The sequence below is a fragment of the Nuphar pumila genome, chromosome 2 (genome assembly GCF_984573655.1).
Source record: "Nuphar pumila chromosome 2, dmNupPumi1.hap1.1, whole genome shotgun sequence".
In the NCBI taxonomy this organism is placed as follows: Eukaryota; Viridiplantae; Streptophyta; class Magnoliopsida; order Nymphaeales; family Nymphaeaceae; genus Nuphar; species Nuphar pumila.
In genome coordinates this window covers 88,303,473-88,320,725 of record NC_143250.1, presented here as the reverse complement: position 1 = coordinate 88,320,725, position 17,253 = coordinate 88,303,473, and the positions used below count along the sequence as shown (strand labels likewise).

The 17,253-nt window shown below is 38.7% G+C and overlaps 1 protein-coding gene across 2 annotated transcripts; it reads left to right on the top strand.

Moving 5' to 3' along the window:
• The first annotated feature begins 1,321 nt into the window (after window positions 1–1,321).
• LOC149845988 (putative metallophosphoesterase At3g03305) lies at window positions 1,322–15,716 on the top strand. 2 transcript variants are annotated; one of them, XM_089996109.1, is made up of 4 exons: window positions 1,322–1,669; window positions 2,964–3,205; window positions 13,641–15,194; window positions 15,302–15,716. In XM_089996109.1, exons 1-4 carry the CDS (start codon window positions 1,372–1,374, stop codon window positions 15,452–15,454), a joined length of 2,247 nt encoding a protein of 748 aa, XP_089852235.1. In that variant the 5' UTR covers window positions 1,322–1,371; the 3' UTR covers window positions 15,455–15,716. The 2 variants fall into 2 exon arrangements, with proteins under 2 accessions (XP_089852235.1, XP_089852236.1); XM_089996110.1 differs by having other exon boundaries at window positions 1,543–1,669; window positions 2,959–3,205.
• The last annotated feature ends 1,537 nt before the right edge of the window (window positions 15,717–17,253 follow it).

Here is a 17,253-nt window from a genome sequence, read left to right as displayed (position 1 = left end):
TGCTTGAATATTTATGAAGATTATGGGCTATTGATTTTAAAACCTTAAAAAAAATCACACTTATGCATCAAAATCAGATGATTCAAGAGTAGATTCTTATAAATCCAAGCATGTAGATAACATCACACATTAGTTCTCATATTTTTATTTCTCATTCTCTCTCTCTCTCTCTCTCTCTCTCTATCTATCTATCTATATATATATATATATATATATATATAATGTTTGGCACTAACGAGGGTATGCAACTATTGAGCGTATCGACTCAATCTGACCAAATAGATGTGTCCAGTATAGTTTGTTTACTAAGAATTGAATCTTGGATCATGGTTTTTCAGAATAAAAATGTAATTATTTGAGTTGATAATTTTTGGTATATTATGGGCTATAATTTTTGGTATATTATGGGCTATTGATCTTTTAAGCCCATGAAAAACTTGCTGTTACAGTCATGTGATTCAAAACTCATTTCCTACAGATAAAATATTATAGATACAACCTTAAGGCCAGAAAAAATTAAAAATAAAAACATAAAGTAAAAGAGATTTCTATTGCCTTCATTGCACTTTCTAATTTAACACGTCACCCACTCAGAATCTATGGAGACCACTTTGTCCAGACCCACACAACATCCTAAATAGTACCGTTATACCAACAGTAAGACATGATTTGTACATAAAAAATCCAACTATTGAATTCACGGGAGCAAGTCAACAAATATTGCTGGTGTCTTAATTTTTCCATTTATTACCCAAAGAAACTAAATCTCAAATCGAAGATTTGGTCATACTGGTTCAGCCTACCATACCTTCAGCCATCGTCCCAAAAGCATAAAACTCCCGAGTCCCGACCCTCACCCCCTGGACCTGGGCATCAGCTTGCGCAAGGGGTGAAATATCACGTTTTTATCATATTATTAATGCATCAACACATTTTTTCACAAAATTCTGGATTATTTTATTTTTATTTATATGTTAGACCTTTTTTCTAGTATCCCATATTCTCCAGATTTTCTAGAGGACTGGATTTTTCAAAACATCGTGAGGTGAGACTTTTCGTCGGCAATCTTTTCCCGAGAACGAGATTTGTGAACTATGAAACTGTACTGGGGCAAAACTAGAAGTAAAAGTTCTCTCTGGATTGACCCTCCTCAGATCGAGCATCAAATTCCTCATAAAACGATTCTCATCCTCAGCTGGAAAGAAGGAAAGAAGAATCCAGAAGGAATCGAATCAATCCCATTACCCTCTTAAAAAATTCCAATGTGATGAAACAGCCAAGAACCTCAATCCCCATCTTCCTTATATGTTCTCTCATTCGTGAACTCTTAAACCAGTCCCATGCTTTTCACCACATTCCGACCCCTCAGGAATGCTGCCACCTTTTTTCCACCTTTTCTTTCTCCTCTCTTGTCTCTTTCTCTCAGTGACTCATGGGGTTTCTTCTGGATTGCCCCAAAAAGAAGAGGAAGAAGGTTATGACTCGTCTGTTTCGAGGGAAGTTTTCTTCTTGGAAGGAGGCCCTCCAGACGTTACTTGGGTCGTTCAGATTTCTGACTTGCATTTGAGCTCTTACCATCCTGAACGTGCAGAAGACTTGAGGAGATTGCTCGCTCCTGCCTTGAGAGTTATTCGCCCTTCTCTTCTTCTCATCACAGGAGACCTTACAGGTAATCGGTTCTCTATCTATCTCTCATATTCGTGTTCGCAATCCTCCTTTTTCATTTGTTGGTTGTAGATGTATGATCATGGGAGCTGCTGAAACGACGTTGACCCATTTGTTTTTTTATGGCTATTTGGGAGATTTGTTGGACTCTTTCATTGGAACCAACTAAAAGATGTTCCTTGGTCTTTGGTTAGTGGCTATCGGATTATTGATCTATTGTTGTTGGTGGTCGTTTTTATTAAGAATTTGGTTAATGGGTTTGTTGGTGATTGGTTTGTGTGGTGATTTAAGGAGTCACAGAGGGTATTGCTGTCCTCGAATTTCTTTCAAGTGCATCTGGGTTGAGTTTAATGAGGATTTGGGAGGCTTTAACATGTGCAACTTTGTTGTTAAGCTCTTTTTGGTTAGTCATTGTAAAGGAGGAGAACATGGTATCTGATCAATTTGAACACAGTATCTTTGTAAAAAAAATTTCTTTTGCTATGAGAATTCATAACGGTTACCATTTGTTCATTTAATTCAGTTGAAATAGAGATGTGCTTATTAACAGCCTGTGGTTGAATTGGACACCTCTATTTTTCTTTTTCCCTAAGGGATGACAAGGGGTGGGCATGTCTATTAACTGTTGAAATCTATATGTGCAGGTCCTTTTAGATGCTGAACGTATTATCAGATTCTACTCTACTTAATAGCGTATGAGTTATCTTCGGCAGAGTGGATTATCTTTGCGAATTTGTCAGTGTGCTTTGACATAAACATTTCAAATTCTAAGATGTCAAGTTCTTTTTTTTTTTTTTTTGAGAATTTAAATAACTTCTACGTTTGTTTGATCCACATTACAAACAGCTAGATTTTTCTTATTCTTTCTAACTTTTTCCCCTTATTATTATGCTTACTGCTCATGCTTCAGTTTTTGGCTTGTATTGCAAACTCGTCTTTGGTCCATTTTATGCATAAAATTGTTATCTCATGGTCTATTACTTCTTAAAGTTTCTTTCTTGTGTTCATTCATGTGGGAGTCTATCCAATAGCAGCCTGTGCCAAAAACTGGACACTAATGATATTTTCCGGACCATAGTTGCAAGCATGTGGGTGACGCATGAATTTCACCACTTCTCATCTGGTTTATATTTTCTCAAGTGTAGTTGATCTTAAAAACCGGGTCTCTCATTCCTTTGGTTCTATGAATTATTTTAGACTGTTAAATAAGAAGAAAGAAAACAGACGTTCTTTTCATTTGATGCTTGAGTGAAATTTGTCTGCAGTTTCATTCAGACTGGTTTACTCTGACAGTGCAGATGCTAAAAGCAAAGATAGAACAACCACAAGACAAGATTTGTCTGAATGGCTTCAGTATAAACAGGCCATGGAGGCCGTTGCTAGAGAAAGTGGCATGGACATGAGAACTTTCATTGATATAAGAGGCAATCATGACAAGTATGGAGTTCCTTACATTGGAGATAAATTGGATTTCTTCTCAAATTACAGCATAAGCTCACAATTTAACAGACTAAGCACAGTCCAGAGCATCTCTCTTATGGTAATTCACCTTTTTCTTTTTCTATCTAGTTTGTTTCCATTCTTTGGTATTCTGATATAATATCATGTCAAATAACCTATAATTGTTTGAGTTTGTTTTTTGTTTTCTTCGCAACACTCAAAAGGAGAGCATGAGAGAAAACTTGAATTTTATTTAAGAACCCCTAACTTTATAATGACCCTTGATCCTTTGAGGATCTACAAGCACAAGAACGGAAAGTAAAAAGAACAAGAGGATGAAAATAGGATGGACTTTGCTTCAACACTCCCTTCCCTCCTTCAGTTTCTTGTTGTTGTTGTTTTTTGCACAAATTCTAACACGTAGGTTAATCCCGTAAGTGGGTTAGAGGGAGAAACCCATAAGCGGGCTACATAGGTTAATCCCGTAAGTGGGAGAGAGAGAGAAACCCATAAGTAGGCCACATAAGTTAATCCCGCAAATGGGTTAGCGAAACCTGTAAGTGTGCCACGTAGGTTAATCCCGTAAGTGGGTTAGAGAAATCTGTAAGTGGGCCACGTAGGTTAATCCCGTAAGTGGGTTAGATAGAGAAATCCGTAAGTGGGCCACATAGGTTAATACCGTAAGTGATAGGAAAACCTGTAAGTGGGCCACCTGTTCAGGTTAAACCCGTATAATTTCCATTCATATCACTACTCTTAGTAGTAACATGGTGTGCTGTTGATTTTTTCTGCAAGATGGATTTTTCATATCCTATTCCCTTTTTCTTCTTTGGCTGGCTTCCACCTTTTGCCAATACTTTCTTTTCCCATACCGTGAGATAGGTCTCAATTGGCTCAACCAGACTACCTTTTCTCAAGTTCCCAGAATTATCAATGTTATAACCGATATTTTGCATGAGCTTCAAGGTTTGAGGACTATATCTTTCAATTGGAAGCTTGATTTATGGAGCTTTCTTCCCTTTTAGAAACCTTATTGGTTTTTGCTTCTTATTCTGTGGAGGAATTATTATGGATGGACATTATACAGTTTCTTGGTCCAACAAAGTAAGAGGGCTCAATTCCCATTTCCCACTTTTGGAGACTGAAGTCTCTCTCACTAATGAAGATGAATTCTCATAAAATTTTGCATCAACAAAGTAAGATTCAATTCCATAAAATGGATTGGGGTCGCCCCTCTCAGGTTTTGCAATCTCGTCTTTAGTAAACTTAAAGTACTGATGCCATGAGGATGCAACCATGCCATTATCATGTATCCATGGTCTTCCCAATAGGATATTGTATGAAGTAATAACATCAATGACATGGAACTTGACCATTGATATGGTATCTTTTAATTCAATTGTCCCCATGGATTTTAACCACCTTGGTTGAAACCTTGTATCATAAGATTGGACATTGATAATAGTTCAATTGAAAAACCTAAATCCAATAGGGTCCTTAAAGCAAGGAGGTTCATGCCAGATCCAGAGTCAATCATGATCCAGGTGATCTTTTGTGATCCGATCCTTCCCGTGACAAATAGGGGCCTATTATGAGACCTGGTATTCTGCTAATCTTCATCAGAGAATGTTAAGCATGCTTAACACTCTGAAGATTCACCTTTGTTTTCTTTGATTTCTACCATGTAGCATTCTGGGTGGGTAAGCGCTTGTACCAATGATTGCCTCGTCTCCAGAGATAACATGAGAGCATTATAAATACTTAATAATGCTGGTATCTTTTTAAGATGAGCAATCACATCATATTTGACAGAGTGATCAACCCTTTTCAGGTAATTGCCTACCAAGTCGCAGTTCCACAACACCTACTTCAATCACAACGATGTGATTGCATGGTACACTGATTTTGGATTCATCATCATCTGAATTGATTTCTTCAATTTTCATCTATGTAACACAGACTCTTCTAACAGGGCACCACACGGGTGCGACAGTTGGACATGGCTTCCTTTGTATTAGGTGAAGTCAACCACACTGAGGTCCATTTTTATCCAAAAGTAGATTCAGTTAACCCTAACCAAGTCCAGTTTTATCTATATTATATATATAAATACATAAATGCACACACACACACACACACACACACACACACACACACATATATATATATATATATATATATCCACACCTCCGCACCAGTGTGGTGTTATTTTTTTATTAACAAGGAATATAAATTATAGATTGTTAATTTGATTTATTGCATGAATTTATGCCTGATGAATTGATGATATGATAATTGTTTTTATTTCATTAGTGTTAACTTAAAACTGTTAAAAATTCTAGATATACCCTTCCCACACCCCTGCACCCAAGTTTTTTAAAGTGCTGCACCTTCACCTGCACCTGCACCTATGCAACCTCAAACTCTTCTCCCCATCCAGTAGGTATGATGGGTGTAGATTCATACTTTTTGCATTGTTCAATCCATGCATGTACTCATTCTTGGTCTTGCAACCTCTGAGAACGTGTTATATATGCTGGATTGTCACTGTTTCCACCAACTAACTTGTTTGTATATGATGTTTCTGAACTTTCATAACAAGATTCTAGATCCAAAAATAGGTCTTTGTTCTTTTGAGTGGACATTTCCAAGCTTGGTGAATGTATTGGCTGGGGATCAAGTGGTGGCACGGGCTGCTTGAGGATGTCATCAAGGGTGGGAATTTGAGGGAGTAAGCCAAACTAGATAGTGGTCATTATTAGATGATACGACCTCTTTGTTTGGGCTCCATCTTTCCAAACTCAACTCCTGCTTGTCCAGTTTCTCTTGAATATAATTCTTTCAAGATGAAACAATCCAATTTTATGACTAGTAAGTCTATGGTACCTGCAATACTTTGGACTATTAGTCCTTTTGGCTTATTTTGATCTTTTGCACTCCGGAAGCTCAATCATTTCCATTTCGACCATATATTCAAGTATTTCTTCTACATCCTCATCATTAAAAGAGTATTTCTTCAATTTCTCTTCCAAAGTTGACTTGGTTTTGACATCGTTCTTGGCATCCTTTTTATTTTCTTCTTTTGACTTTTCAGTCCTGGGTTTAGCTTCAGCCGAACCCTTTGCTTTGGTACTTTGCACACTTGGCACAACAGTTGTGACATTGCAATGAGCATTGCCCTTTGAGTTATTTTGAGTATTCGGACGTCTATCTTCAACAACCAGTTTGGGCTTACTATATGTTCGCTCAATGTATTTTGCGATGTCCAAAAGCTGATTGAAAGTCTTTGGTTCAATGGACATCTGGAGATTGATGGTTCTAAATTTTTCATGCACATCTTAACTGCCCTTGCTTCTGTCATTTGTTCTTCACATATCCCTACCATATCTCTTCAACATGATTTGAAGTTCATGATTGGCTCATCTTGCCTCTGCTTGGTTTCTACCAAGTTGGAGGTTGTGATTATACGCTGTTGGCTATAAAATTTAGTCAAGAATTTATCTTTCATTTCCTTCCATGTTGCAATTGAGTAGGGAGGTAGGTGGCTATACCAAGTAAAAGCCGCCCCTTCTAATGAAAGGACAAGTTGCCTCAGGCAATATCACCATTATTGCCTGTATCCCCACATTGGGTAATGAAATGAGCAAAATGCTCTCTAGGACATCCTAGCTTGTTAAACCTTTTGAAGGTTGGAGGTTGATAATTTGGTGGATAAGGTACCTTATCCTCATGTCGTGGATACAACTTAGAGTAGCTTCAAGAAGGCCTAAAATTGCTTGAACCTTTTATTGAGTTCCTTTATGATCTTTTCTTCTGTGAGGAAGATCCCTCCTCTGGATGATGATGCATGAAGGGGAGTTGATGTTCCCTCCTTCTCAGCTACTTTATGGAGCAAAGCATTTATCTCCAGCTCTTTTACTTCAAGTTGCTTCTTTAGCAATACCAATTGTTCCTCAGGGATGAGTACATTATCAACTCATGTCACCATGACAAATACAACTTGAAGTGTACGAGGAGCTGATCCACTTGACGAAGTAGAGGAATATTCTGTTTCAAACAATGGATTTGAATAATTGAACCAGGGGATTTTAACACTTCATAATGCAGAGGAACTGCTACTTCTTTCTCAATTTGACCCTAATCCAAATCAAGTGGACACATGAGATTACCTACGCACCGAAGTAGTGCTCATTTTAATGATCCACTTTTTAGGGCGAGTCCATTTTACAGACTTTTGTAACTCACTTTCAGGGTTGAGTATATCCCAGTGTTGTTAAAAGTGTGCCTTGAGGCGCCAAAGGCATGCCTCAAGGCACCAGCCTAAGGTGTGAAGAAAGAAGAAGAAGAAGAAGATCCTTGACCAGGGTCTTAGAGCTACCAAATCCTTTGTCAGAAGTAAGGACTCCAGAAACCGAGCCCTTGTTAGTGATAGCAGAGAACAATGCCTTTTTCTGCAGCAGAATGTGATACCTCCATTAGACTTTTCAAAGAGGATGAAGATAATTCTGAGGCCCATGATTTGTGGGCCTTAGCCTTGCTACGGATGAAGGGCCTCTCATAGGCTACAGTCGGAGAAGTCATGGTGCTAAAGAGTTGGCTTGCCAGAACCACCTTCTCCTTTGAATGTTTGTTATTTTCCGCCATCATTGGTGGTTAAAGACTTGCTGACAACTTCTCAAAGGGATGAAAGATTGACAAGGGTCCCATTGGGTGTGCCAAACTTGTTTTTTTTTTATCTTCACAACACTCAAAAGAAAGAGTAGAAGAGAAAACTTTATCCTTTGAGGATCTATAAACATAAGAATGAAAAGTGAAAAGAACAAGAGAAAAATCAGATGGACTTTGCTCCAACCATGGTTGGCATTCTCGGAACTCGGTATCGGATCAGCCAAACCTGACTCGGTGACTCAGGCGAGTCAACCCAGTGACTCGGGTGAGTCACAATCTTTATTTAATTTTATCAAAAATTAATAACAAACATATGTTTCATAATACAAAAACCTTTTTTAAAGAGTATATTCATTTTTTGAAAGGAAAGAGTATATTCATTTGAAATATGAATTTCACACATATATATTTAAATATATATATATATATATATATATATATATATATATATATATATATATATATATATGTGTGTGTGTGTGTGTGTGTGTGTATATAAAATATATTAAAGAAAAATCTCTAAAAATATTTTAGTATCTTATACAATTTTTAGATAGATTTCTTTTTTCTTAAATATAAACAAAACATTTTATCATCTCAATATCATAATATCTTTTGCTTGATGTGTTCTATATTTTTTCATAGTTAATAGAACTTTTTATGGCTACATTATATTTTATATAAGTTTTTCAATATTTTTTCCTAGTTAGAAGAAGCTAGTGTTGGTGCCTAGTGCACCATGCCTTCGTGATTGTACATTAGTACTCTTGTCATGTGTATATGAAAAGAAATAGTCCCATATCAATGGGAAGGAATGGAAGGCCCATCCAATATGTAATATAAATAGGTCTTCCATCCACCCAACTCTCATATCCTACTTTTGGTAAGGGCCTTAAATGTAGCATTGAAGGTTGTGCCTTCAATTTACCATTTTGCCCATGCAAAAGTAAATGTGTTTTACTTTATATCTATGTCACATGGGTGCGGGTGCGGGGATGCGGCAAAAAAAAATTATATATATATATATATATATATAGGACTTATAAGCAGTTTTTTTTTTTTGCTGGTGTGTTTGTTTGAAGACTTGTTACCCACGTTCTGCTTGTTGTGTACTTTGGCGCAACGGGACAAAATTGATGAACCGAAAGGATTGACGATCTGATTGACCCTGTCTGCTGCGTTCTGCTGACTGTCATGATTCAATCATGTCTGAAACTCCCTGGTCTTCACGAAAAAAAATATAAGCGAAAGGTTTGATGTGGTTTGTTGGAGAGAGAGTCTTCACGAGGCCTACGGCTCCACCGCCACTGCCACGCCACTGCCTAGGGTTCTTCAAATTTCATTTTATATACAGTTGCACACAGATCTCCGGTCTGGACTCTGGATGACAACTAAAAGAAATTTATTGGATTTGAAATGTGGAAAAGAGAGGTCTACACCAGGCTACGGCTAGAGCACCCATCTCATCAGGAGAAAAGTGAATACTAATAGCCACCAAGGCTACCACCACCATTATCATTTATTATGGAGAGAGAAAATCCTTGACGAAGAAAGATCGGGATGCCAACAAAGCTCGTCAGATGTTGTGGACACAAGTGCCCCTTTATAAAACAAGAGCAGCAACAACAAGCAGGCATCCACGCTTCGGCTGTTCCATCCTTTCATTCTCTCATCACTACCTGCAGGGATCCAACAAGGGGTGGGGAGAGGTGAAGAATCTGGAAGTCCTCGTCAGGGAATAGGCAAACTCTAAAGAGACTAAAGCTTTCAAGGCCAAAATTAAAATCCAGCAAGGGGCGGGTCCCACTGCGTGGTCGGCTGTCAGCAGAATTTTTTTAAAAATTCTGCAGCCCATTTCACAGGGCAAATATTAAAAAAAAAAATCAAAAAATTGGACCAAAATGACCCTGGGTGCTGTCAACGCACCCAGGGTCGGGTTGACCGCACCCGATGCTGCACCCGCATTGCGTCGACGCAGGTGCGGCACCTGTCTGGCCGAATCCCTGTGACAACTTTATATATATATTTTTAATTTGTGTCTATGACTCGGCCAAGTCAATGCTAAAAGCCTAAAACTGGTTGACTCGTTCGAGGTTTGGACAACTCAATCGAGTCAATGTAAAGACTTGGCTGAATTTGAATTAAACCGAGTTCACCTAATTTTTTGACTCAGTTTGTTGCCGATATGAGTCCACTCAGCTGATTCACGAGTTGACTCGTTGAGTTTTTCAACTATGGCTCCAGCGCTTCCTTCCCTCCAGTTTCTTATTGTTTTTTTTTCATAAATTCTAAAGCTATTTATAAGCTTCTCGTTGAAGAAGTTACCAAAACTTACATATGGTGATCTCCCTCCTTTTTGATCTTCAGCCTTGGACGTGATGAATGAATGGTGGATCTTTCTTGATAGCACCTCCAACTGTCTCATGTTCCCTTATTTTAGGGGAAGTAAGGAATACTTAGCTTCAAAGTGCAAATAACCTCCCTTTTCACTTTTTATATTTACGAAAAATGGAATGTGAGGTAGATAGGCTAATCTCGTAAGTAGGAGAGAAAAACCCGCAAGTGAGCCACATGGCTTAATCTTGTAAGTGGGAGAGAGAAACCCGTAAGTGTGCTACATAGATTAATCCCATAAGTAAGAGAGAGAAACCCATAAGTGGCTCACATGGCTTAATCCCGTAAGTGGGAGAGAGAAACTCATAAATGGGCCACATAGGCTGATCTTATAAGTAGGGGTGACAATTGGGTCGGGTCGGCGGGTTGATGGGTCGGGTTAACGGGTTGGCGGGTCAGAATACCTCAACACAAACACGACCCATTTATTAAACGGGTAACCCGACACGACACGGTTAACCCGTTTAATAAACGGGTTGGGTCGACACGACATGATTACACGACATGGCGACCCGTTTATTAAACGGGTCAATTCGATAACTTGAAGCATAAAAACCCGGGCTTATCTTTCTTTTCCCCTTCTCAGTTCTCACTGGTCCAAAAACTCTTATTTTCCTTCGTACCAAAATATGGGTCCTTCTCTAATCACCAAAAGAGCTCATCATAGTGAGGAAAACAAAGAAAACCTCATCACAGTGAGGAAAACAGAGAAGAAAACGAGAATAAGTACCTATTACTTATTCCAACCCCTTCTTCAAGATCAAAAAATGAGGTGCCTTCAGCGGGAGAGACGAAACGTTGGGCTTGCTTTGCTTGGGTGCCAAACCAAGAGGAGGAACAAGAGGGAGGAGAGAAGAGGGTGGTGGTGTGCGCCTGTGCGGTGATGGCAACAAGGTGGAGAGGAGAGGTCTCAGGCGCTTGGCTGCGGCTGGGTAGGAAGGAGTTAGGTGGATGACTAAAGTGTAAAGTTAGGAGTTAAGGTTAGATAAGTTAATATATATATATAAACGGGTTGCTGGTTGCGGGTTGACGGGTTCGTGTAAACGGGTTGACCCGCCCGCCTAACCCGTTTATTAAACGGGTCAAACGGGTTGGCATACCCCTAACACGAACACGACCCGTTTAATAAACGGGTTAGGCGGGTCGGCCCGTTTACGACATGAACCCGTTTAAGCCAAACCCTAACCCGGCTAAGAAGCGGGTTGGCGGGTCGGGTCAGATTTTGCCACCCCTACTCATAAGTGGGAGAGAGAAACTCGTAAGTGGGCCACATAGGTTAATCTTGCAAGTGGGAGAGAGAGAAACTCGTAAGTGGGCCACATAGGTTAATCCCGTAAGTGGGCTACATAGGTTAATCTCGTAAATGGAAGAGAGAAACCCGTAAGTAGTCCACATAGGTTAATCTTGTAAGTGGGAGAGAGAAAAACTCGGAAGTGGTCCATATAGGTCTATATAACCTGAACAAGGCACTTAGGGTGTTGTACCCGTGTCGACATGTGTCAACATAGGTACTGGTACCTAGACACGGAAAATATAGTGTCCTATATTATATTATATTATATATTTTAAATATATAATATATTTTTTAAATACATAATGTATATTTTAGATATATAATATATATTTAGCCGTGTCCCCGTACTCACATTTTTTGGAATTGTCGTGTTGTACCCTTTGTAACCATACTCGTATCCGCACCCGCACTGCGTGCCACATAGGTTAATCATGTAAGTTGGTTAGAGAGAGAAACCTGTAAGTGGGCCACATAGGTTAATCCCATAAGTGAAAGAGAGAAACCCTAAAGTGGGTCACCTCTTTAGGTTAAACCTAGAGAAACCCGTAGTAGGCCATGTAGCTTAATCTTGTAAGTGGGAGAAAAACCCGACAAACAAGACAAGATACCTGAAAAGAATCAAAGAGCCTTCCATCACAAGCAAAAGTCCACAAAAAACCAAAATGGATAAGCACAAATAGTGGTCTCTATGGACACACTCAGAAATCTCATTAAGGGGGCACTCACAAAGAAGGCTCAAATATAAAAATAATATTTTATTGTGCTCACAAAGATGCAAGAAGCAGTGATACAAATGAGGGGGTTCACCTCCTTTATATACAAACAAGAGGCACCCAATATAGCCGTTGGAGCTAGTCCAACGGCTGTATTTGTAGTCATTGGAGCTAGTCCAATGGCTATATTTGTAGCCGTTGGACTAGCCCCAATGGCTAATCAAACCTAGTCAATTCTAAGTTGACTGAATAAAATAAATAAAAATAAACAAAATAAAAATATTTACAAGGTATATATATATACATATACATATAGAAACACATATATATGTATATTATATACATATACATATAGAAACACATATATATGTATATTATATTATATACATATACATTATATGTATATACAATTTAACAATACCGTACCCATTAAGAGTCCCCGCTCCCCCCCCCCCCCCCTTTTTTTTTTTTATTAAACAGAGTTTAATCATCCATAAATTTCTGGGCCCAGAATAGAATGTCAAACTTCCATCTGATATGCACATTCAACCTTTCTTTAGAAAAGCCTTGCTCTCACAAGTAGAAGGTTGTGCAATAAGTCCTTGAGGCAACTGTACTATGGACAAGAGCATCACTGCCTTATATCCCTTTGATGGTCCACACATCTATATAGTATGTCGTTCAGTGAAGCATTTCCTTGATTAAATGAAACACAAAGCGAATGCTTCTGATTTTTTAAGCTGATTTCATAAGAGCCGGGGACTAAAATATACTTGTATTTCTGCCAATTTTATTTCTAAAAAAAATCAATTTTTTGGTCGACTGATGCATATGCATTCTTGTGACACAATTGTGCACCTGTCTGCTGGTAGAAGTGGCTTAGATTGACTTCATATTAGAAACAAGCATGAAATATTATGATGTATTTTTTTGGGTCAACTTATGTGTGCATCTTGTGCTACAATTGTGCCCCTGTCTGCTGGTAGAAGTGACGTAAATTAACTTCACATAAAAAGAAACATGCAATTTTGTTATGTGAATTAGATAAGTAATGGTTCATATTTGGTCTTGTATTGAAAAATTGAACCTACAGAAAATTCAACATGACAATGAAATAATGAAAACTGGCCATGGTTTGGGGAAATGAAGGTACCGTGTGAGAAAAAACATGCTCTTATTGCTGCTAATCTGTTATTGCAATAAGTACCGGCCCAGGAGTGGAATAGTGTCTAACAGTAATGCCACATTTGGTGTGTTAGTTTCAAATAACTCCAAACTCCAAACCAATTGGAAGGAGAGTAGACAACTCTTATATGTTCCTTCTCTCAACAGTTCTCTGGATTTCTTGCCACAATTCCTGAAAATCTTGTATTTCTTATCTTTGAATTGGTTAGTTTAATTAATGTTTTTTCTTTTCCCCAGTAAAAAAAAAAGATAAGCTGATTTGTATTTAACAATTTCTATAGGGAAAAGAGTGGAATTATGTATTTTTAGGCCTGGATGATTCACTAGAAGTTGGCCTCCGTTGTCCTTCAAATTTATTTGGACATCCAAATGACCGGAGGCTTCAAACTGTGAAATCTGAACTTGAATACTTGGATGCTTATATTGATGGGCCGGTGACCAAGGTTGTTTTTGGCCATTTCCCAATGTCCTTTATTGCCTCATCAGAAACAGGAGAACGCTATGAAAATATATTTGCAAGGCAGTCAGTTTCTACTTACATGTGTGGTCATCTGCATGCAAAATTCAGTAAGCAGCTCTGGCGGCACCACCTAATCGAGTATACAGATGGATCAGGACAAGACCAAACAGGTGAGTTTTGGGAGTGGGAGCTTGGAGACTGGAAGGAGTCAAAATTGTTTAGGATTCTAGCGATAGATGGAGGTCATGTATCTTTTGTGGACATCTCTCTTTCTAAATCTTCATATCATCCTGGTGAAGGATTTCAGACTGCAATCCTTGTTACGTATCCCCTTGACTCAAGAAGTATGAATAGTATGAGATCTAAAAGTTCGATAGCCAGAAATGATGTCAGTGCTCTTGTCTTTTCTGCTACCCCCATCATTCGTGTCACTGCAAAAATATTTGATTCTTCGAGTGCTTTTGGGTTGGTGGAGGAAGTATTACTGCATCAGAGTGACATTGTTAATGCATCATGCTTGTATAGAGCACAGTTGAATGTGAGCAAGTATTTCCATATGCCTCCAACAGGATTCTGGATTCAGGTGTTGGCAGTGGATATCCATGGCAATGAAACTGCAAGCATGTTGAGGCCATTCTCAATGGATGGCAAACTTACAGACATTCGGAAAACATGGCTAGAATATTTAGTATTACACATAAGATGGGAGACATTGTACACAGTTGTTTTATGGGGCAATATTTGCTTTCTCTTCATGCTACTTTGCTTACCAAAAATACTCAATTATTTCATGGAGAAGAACACGTCATACCAGAAGTGGGCCATGTCAGTCTCTATTTTGTCACCAATTGGTCGGAGAAGGAATATCTTTTTGTCACTATGGTTCTTAATAGAGGGTTCGCAAGATAGGAAGGTCTGGTTTGCGATGGCATTTTATCTTTTATACTTGCTCATGTTTCCATGGTTTTGGGGCCATGCTGCATCAGAGGATGGCATGATTGCCTACATGTCTATGAATGGATGGACAGTTAATTTTCCTGGAGTGAGAATAAGAAAGGACAGGCTGGGAGTTCCTGACATAATGGCCATCACTCTGCCATTTATGTATCTCTTAGTAAGCCCTTTATTTCTTCTAATATATTGTATGTTCACAGAAAGATCACTATTATACTTGCACTCTAGTAGCAAATCAAGATGCTGCCAAGAACCAAAATCCTCAAGGCCAAAAATGGCAAAAAGGTTGCAGGAGCCCGCTGGTGATAAAATTTCCAAGGTCAATCAGAGCCGGAAGGCATCATCATGCAAAATTTGCAGTGGTTGGTTGAGGACTGGTCTCCTGTTGGCAAGTGTGGTGATCCTCTATATACATTTCCGGGTATGTTATAATCTCCTATCATGACCAACATGCTTCTTGTACCAGTTTTGAAATCTGTCATTGTGATGAGTTGAACATTTCTCTAAAAGAGTTTTGTTTTTGTGCAGCAATGTTCCTACATTGCTCGAGCCTATGGAGTTGTGGCGGTTGTCCTTTCACCCGGCCTCTCATGGGGGCCAACATTATTGTTGGCTTATGCAATTTATTCCTCTCGGTCAGTAGTTAGAACATACAATTTGGAATCATCTTGTTCACAATGACGGTACGTTTCTCACTTCCTAAATGTGGCAAAGTTGCCGGCTCTGGTGTGAAAGCACTGGGTAGGTGGAGCATGAATGAGCCACTGCACCTGATATTTACCAAAGTTTTACAAAGATCATCTATATGAGTCGCCCACAAAAACTGGTGATGCCTACTCTATGTAATATCTCTGGTGATGCCTAAGAACACATTTGAGGCACCTCCAGCAACTATGATTAAAAAGTTCAGGGAATAAAACATGCTTCTTGAGTTTCTCTCTAACCATTTACATGGATTCCTGATGAATGCATGAACTGAGAATCATCCGACTACTTAATCCTTCAAGAAAGAATTGAGGCTTAGAGAGTAAACCACGTTACCACATATTTGGCTACATGGTTTGCCAACAAAAATTAAATCAGTGACCTCCTTGATTATCTGATTTGGGAGAACCGACTGGATAGGTGGAGAAGTTCTGAGCCTTCAATTCTGCCATTTTAGTTCCTGTTTGCAAGTCGCAGGGCTGCATCTGTTCAGGTCTTAAATGGCATCATATTAGCAAATGCTCTGGGGTGTTTGTGCCACCATGAAAGCCTTTAGCAACCATCAATACAATGATGACGTTCCGTCAAAAGAGAAGCCATGGTTATTCAACTCTACGACCAGCTAACTCCTACCTGAAACAAGATGGCCTTTGACCTTTGTTCAGTTCATTAGTTGTGTTGGGTCATATGTTTGAATTTTAAGTTTGCCTGTATTTTTACTTTTCTATATTTATTGTATTTTATGCTGATATTTCCGCAAGATCTTTCCAAAAACATAAAGGAAATAAAAATTGCTATGCCTCAGGAGTTTTCCCTCGCCGAAAATTCGAATACAAAGATTTGTGACGTTGGAAGCTTGGAATTAGCTTATGTTCAGGTTAAAATTTAAAACGATGCAGAGATTTAGATCAGGCTCTAAACCCAGTCCAGTGTGTCCCACCCGGACAATGAGACCAAAGCCCAAATCCAACTGGATTGCAATAGGAGTATAGGACCAACAGGTATCCATTTTAACCTGCCTTTTCTTTCCTGGTTGTCCAAGCTTCATGCAGAATTGTTTTTCTATTTTTTTCAGAAAAAACTTGAAAAGATATCAGCACATAAAAAATATAAATTTAATAAATACATAAAAAATGTACTTCAAACATAAATAACATACAAAAGTAGGGGTGCCAATCAGTCAGGTATGACCCAATCCTAGCCAGCACGAGATCCAATAGGATTTGGGTTTGGTAACAAAGAAGGTCCTACTAAGAATTTGGTTCGATCATTAGGTCAAATTACTATATAAAGCGGGATATGCTTTGTGAAATTTCACGCCGGACCTAGGTTTTTTTTTAAGATATGCAATTATACAATGTAAAAAACACAACAAAAATATTATTTTATTGGGTACGGACCAGGTCTGGTTTATACAATCCTTGTAGGAACCGAGTATGGTTTTCCCTGTGGTAAGTTCAAACCTGGTACCAGCATTTCAGAGTGAGATCCAAGTTCGGACCTATCTAGAATCATTGAAGCCGAGGCCTAACTCATTTGGCATCCTTAATAAAAACTGTGAAACTGTTTTTGACAATAATTTTATACTTTAAGAATAGGTAATATTTAGAAGACAGCACGTTCTTTTGTTGAACATAACACAAGCGGACCAAGCAGCACCTAGCAAGCAGACAAAAAGCACCAAAAAGGGCACTCTTTCGGACTTAGTAGCATTGTTACTGTTAGAGACGGCCACCGATGCAATCGGAGCCCTGTTCATAGGGCGCATGGTCTAC

What these genes read in the sequence shown, in the direction of transcription:
- LOC149845988 (XM_089996109.1), top strand. Translation starts at nt 1,372, where the DNA reads ATGCTGCCACCTTTTTTCCACCTTTTCTTTCTCCTCTCTTGTCTCTTT. An exon ending in TCCAGAGCATCTCTCTTATG is followed by an intron (nt 3,206 to 13,640) that starts GTAATTCACCTT and finishes CAATTTCTATAG; the next exon opens with GGAAAAGAGTGGAATTATGT. An exon ending in TCCTCTATATACATTTCCGG is followed by an intron (nt 15,195 to 15,301) that starts GTATGTTATAAT and finishes GTTTTTGTGCAG; the next exon opens with CAATGTTCCTACATTGCTCG.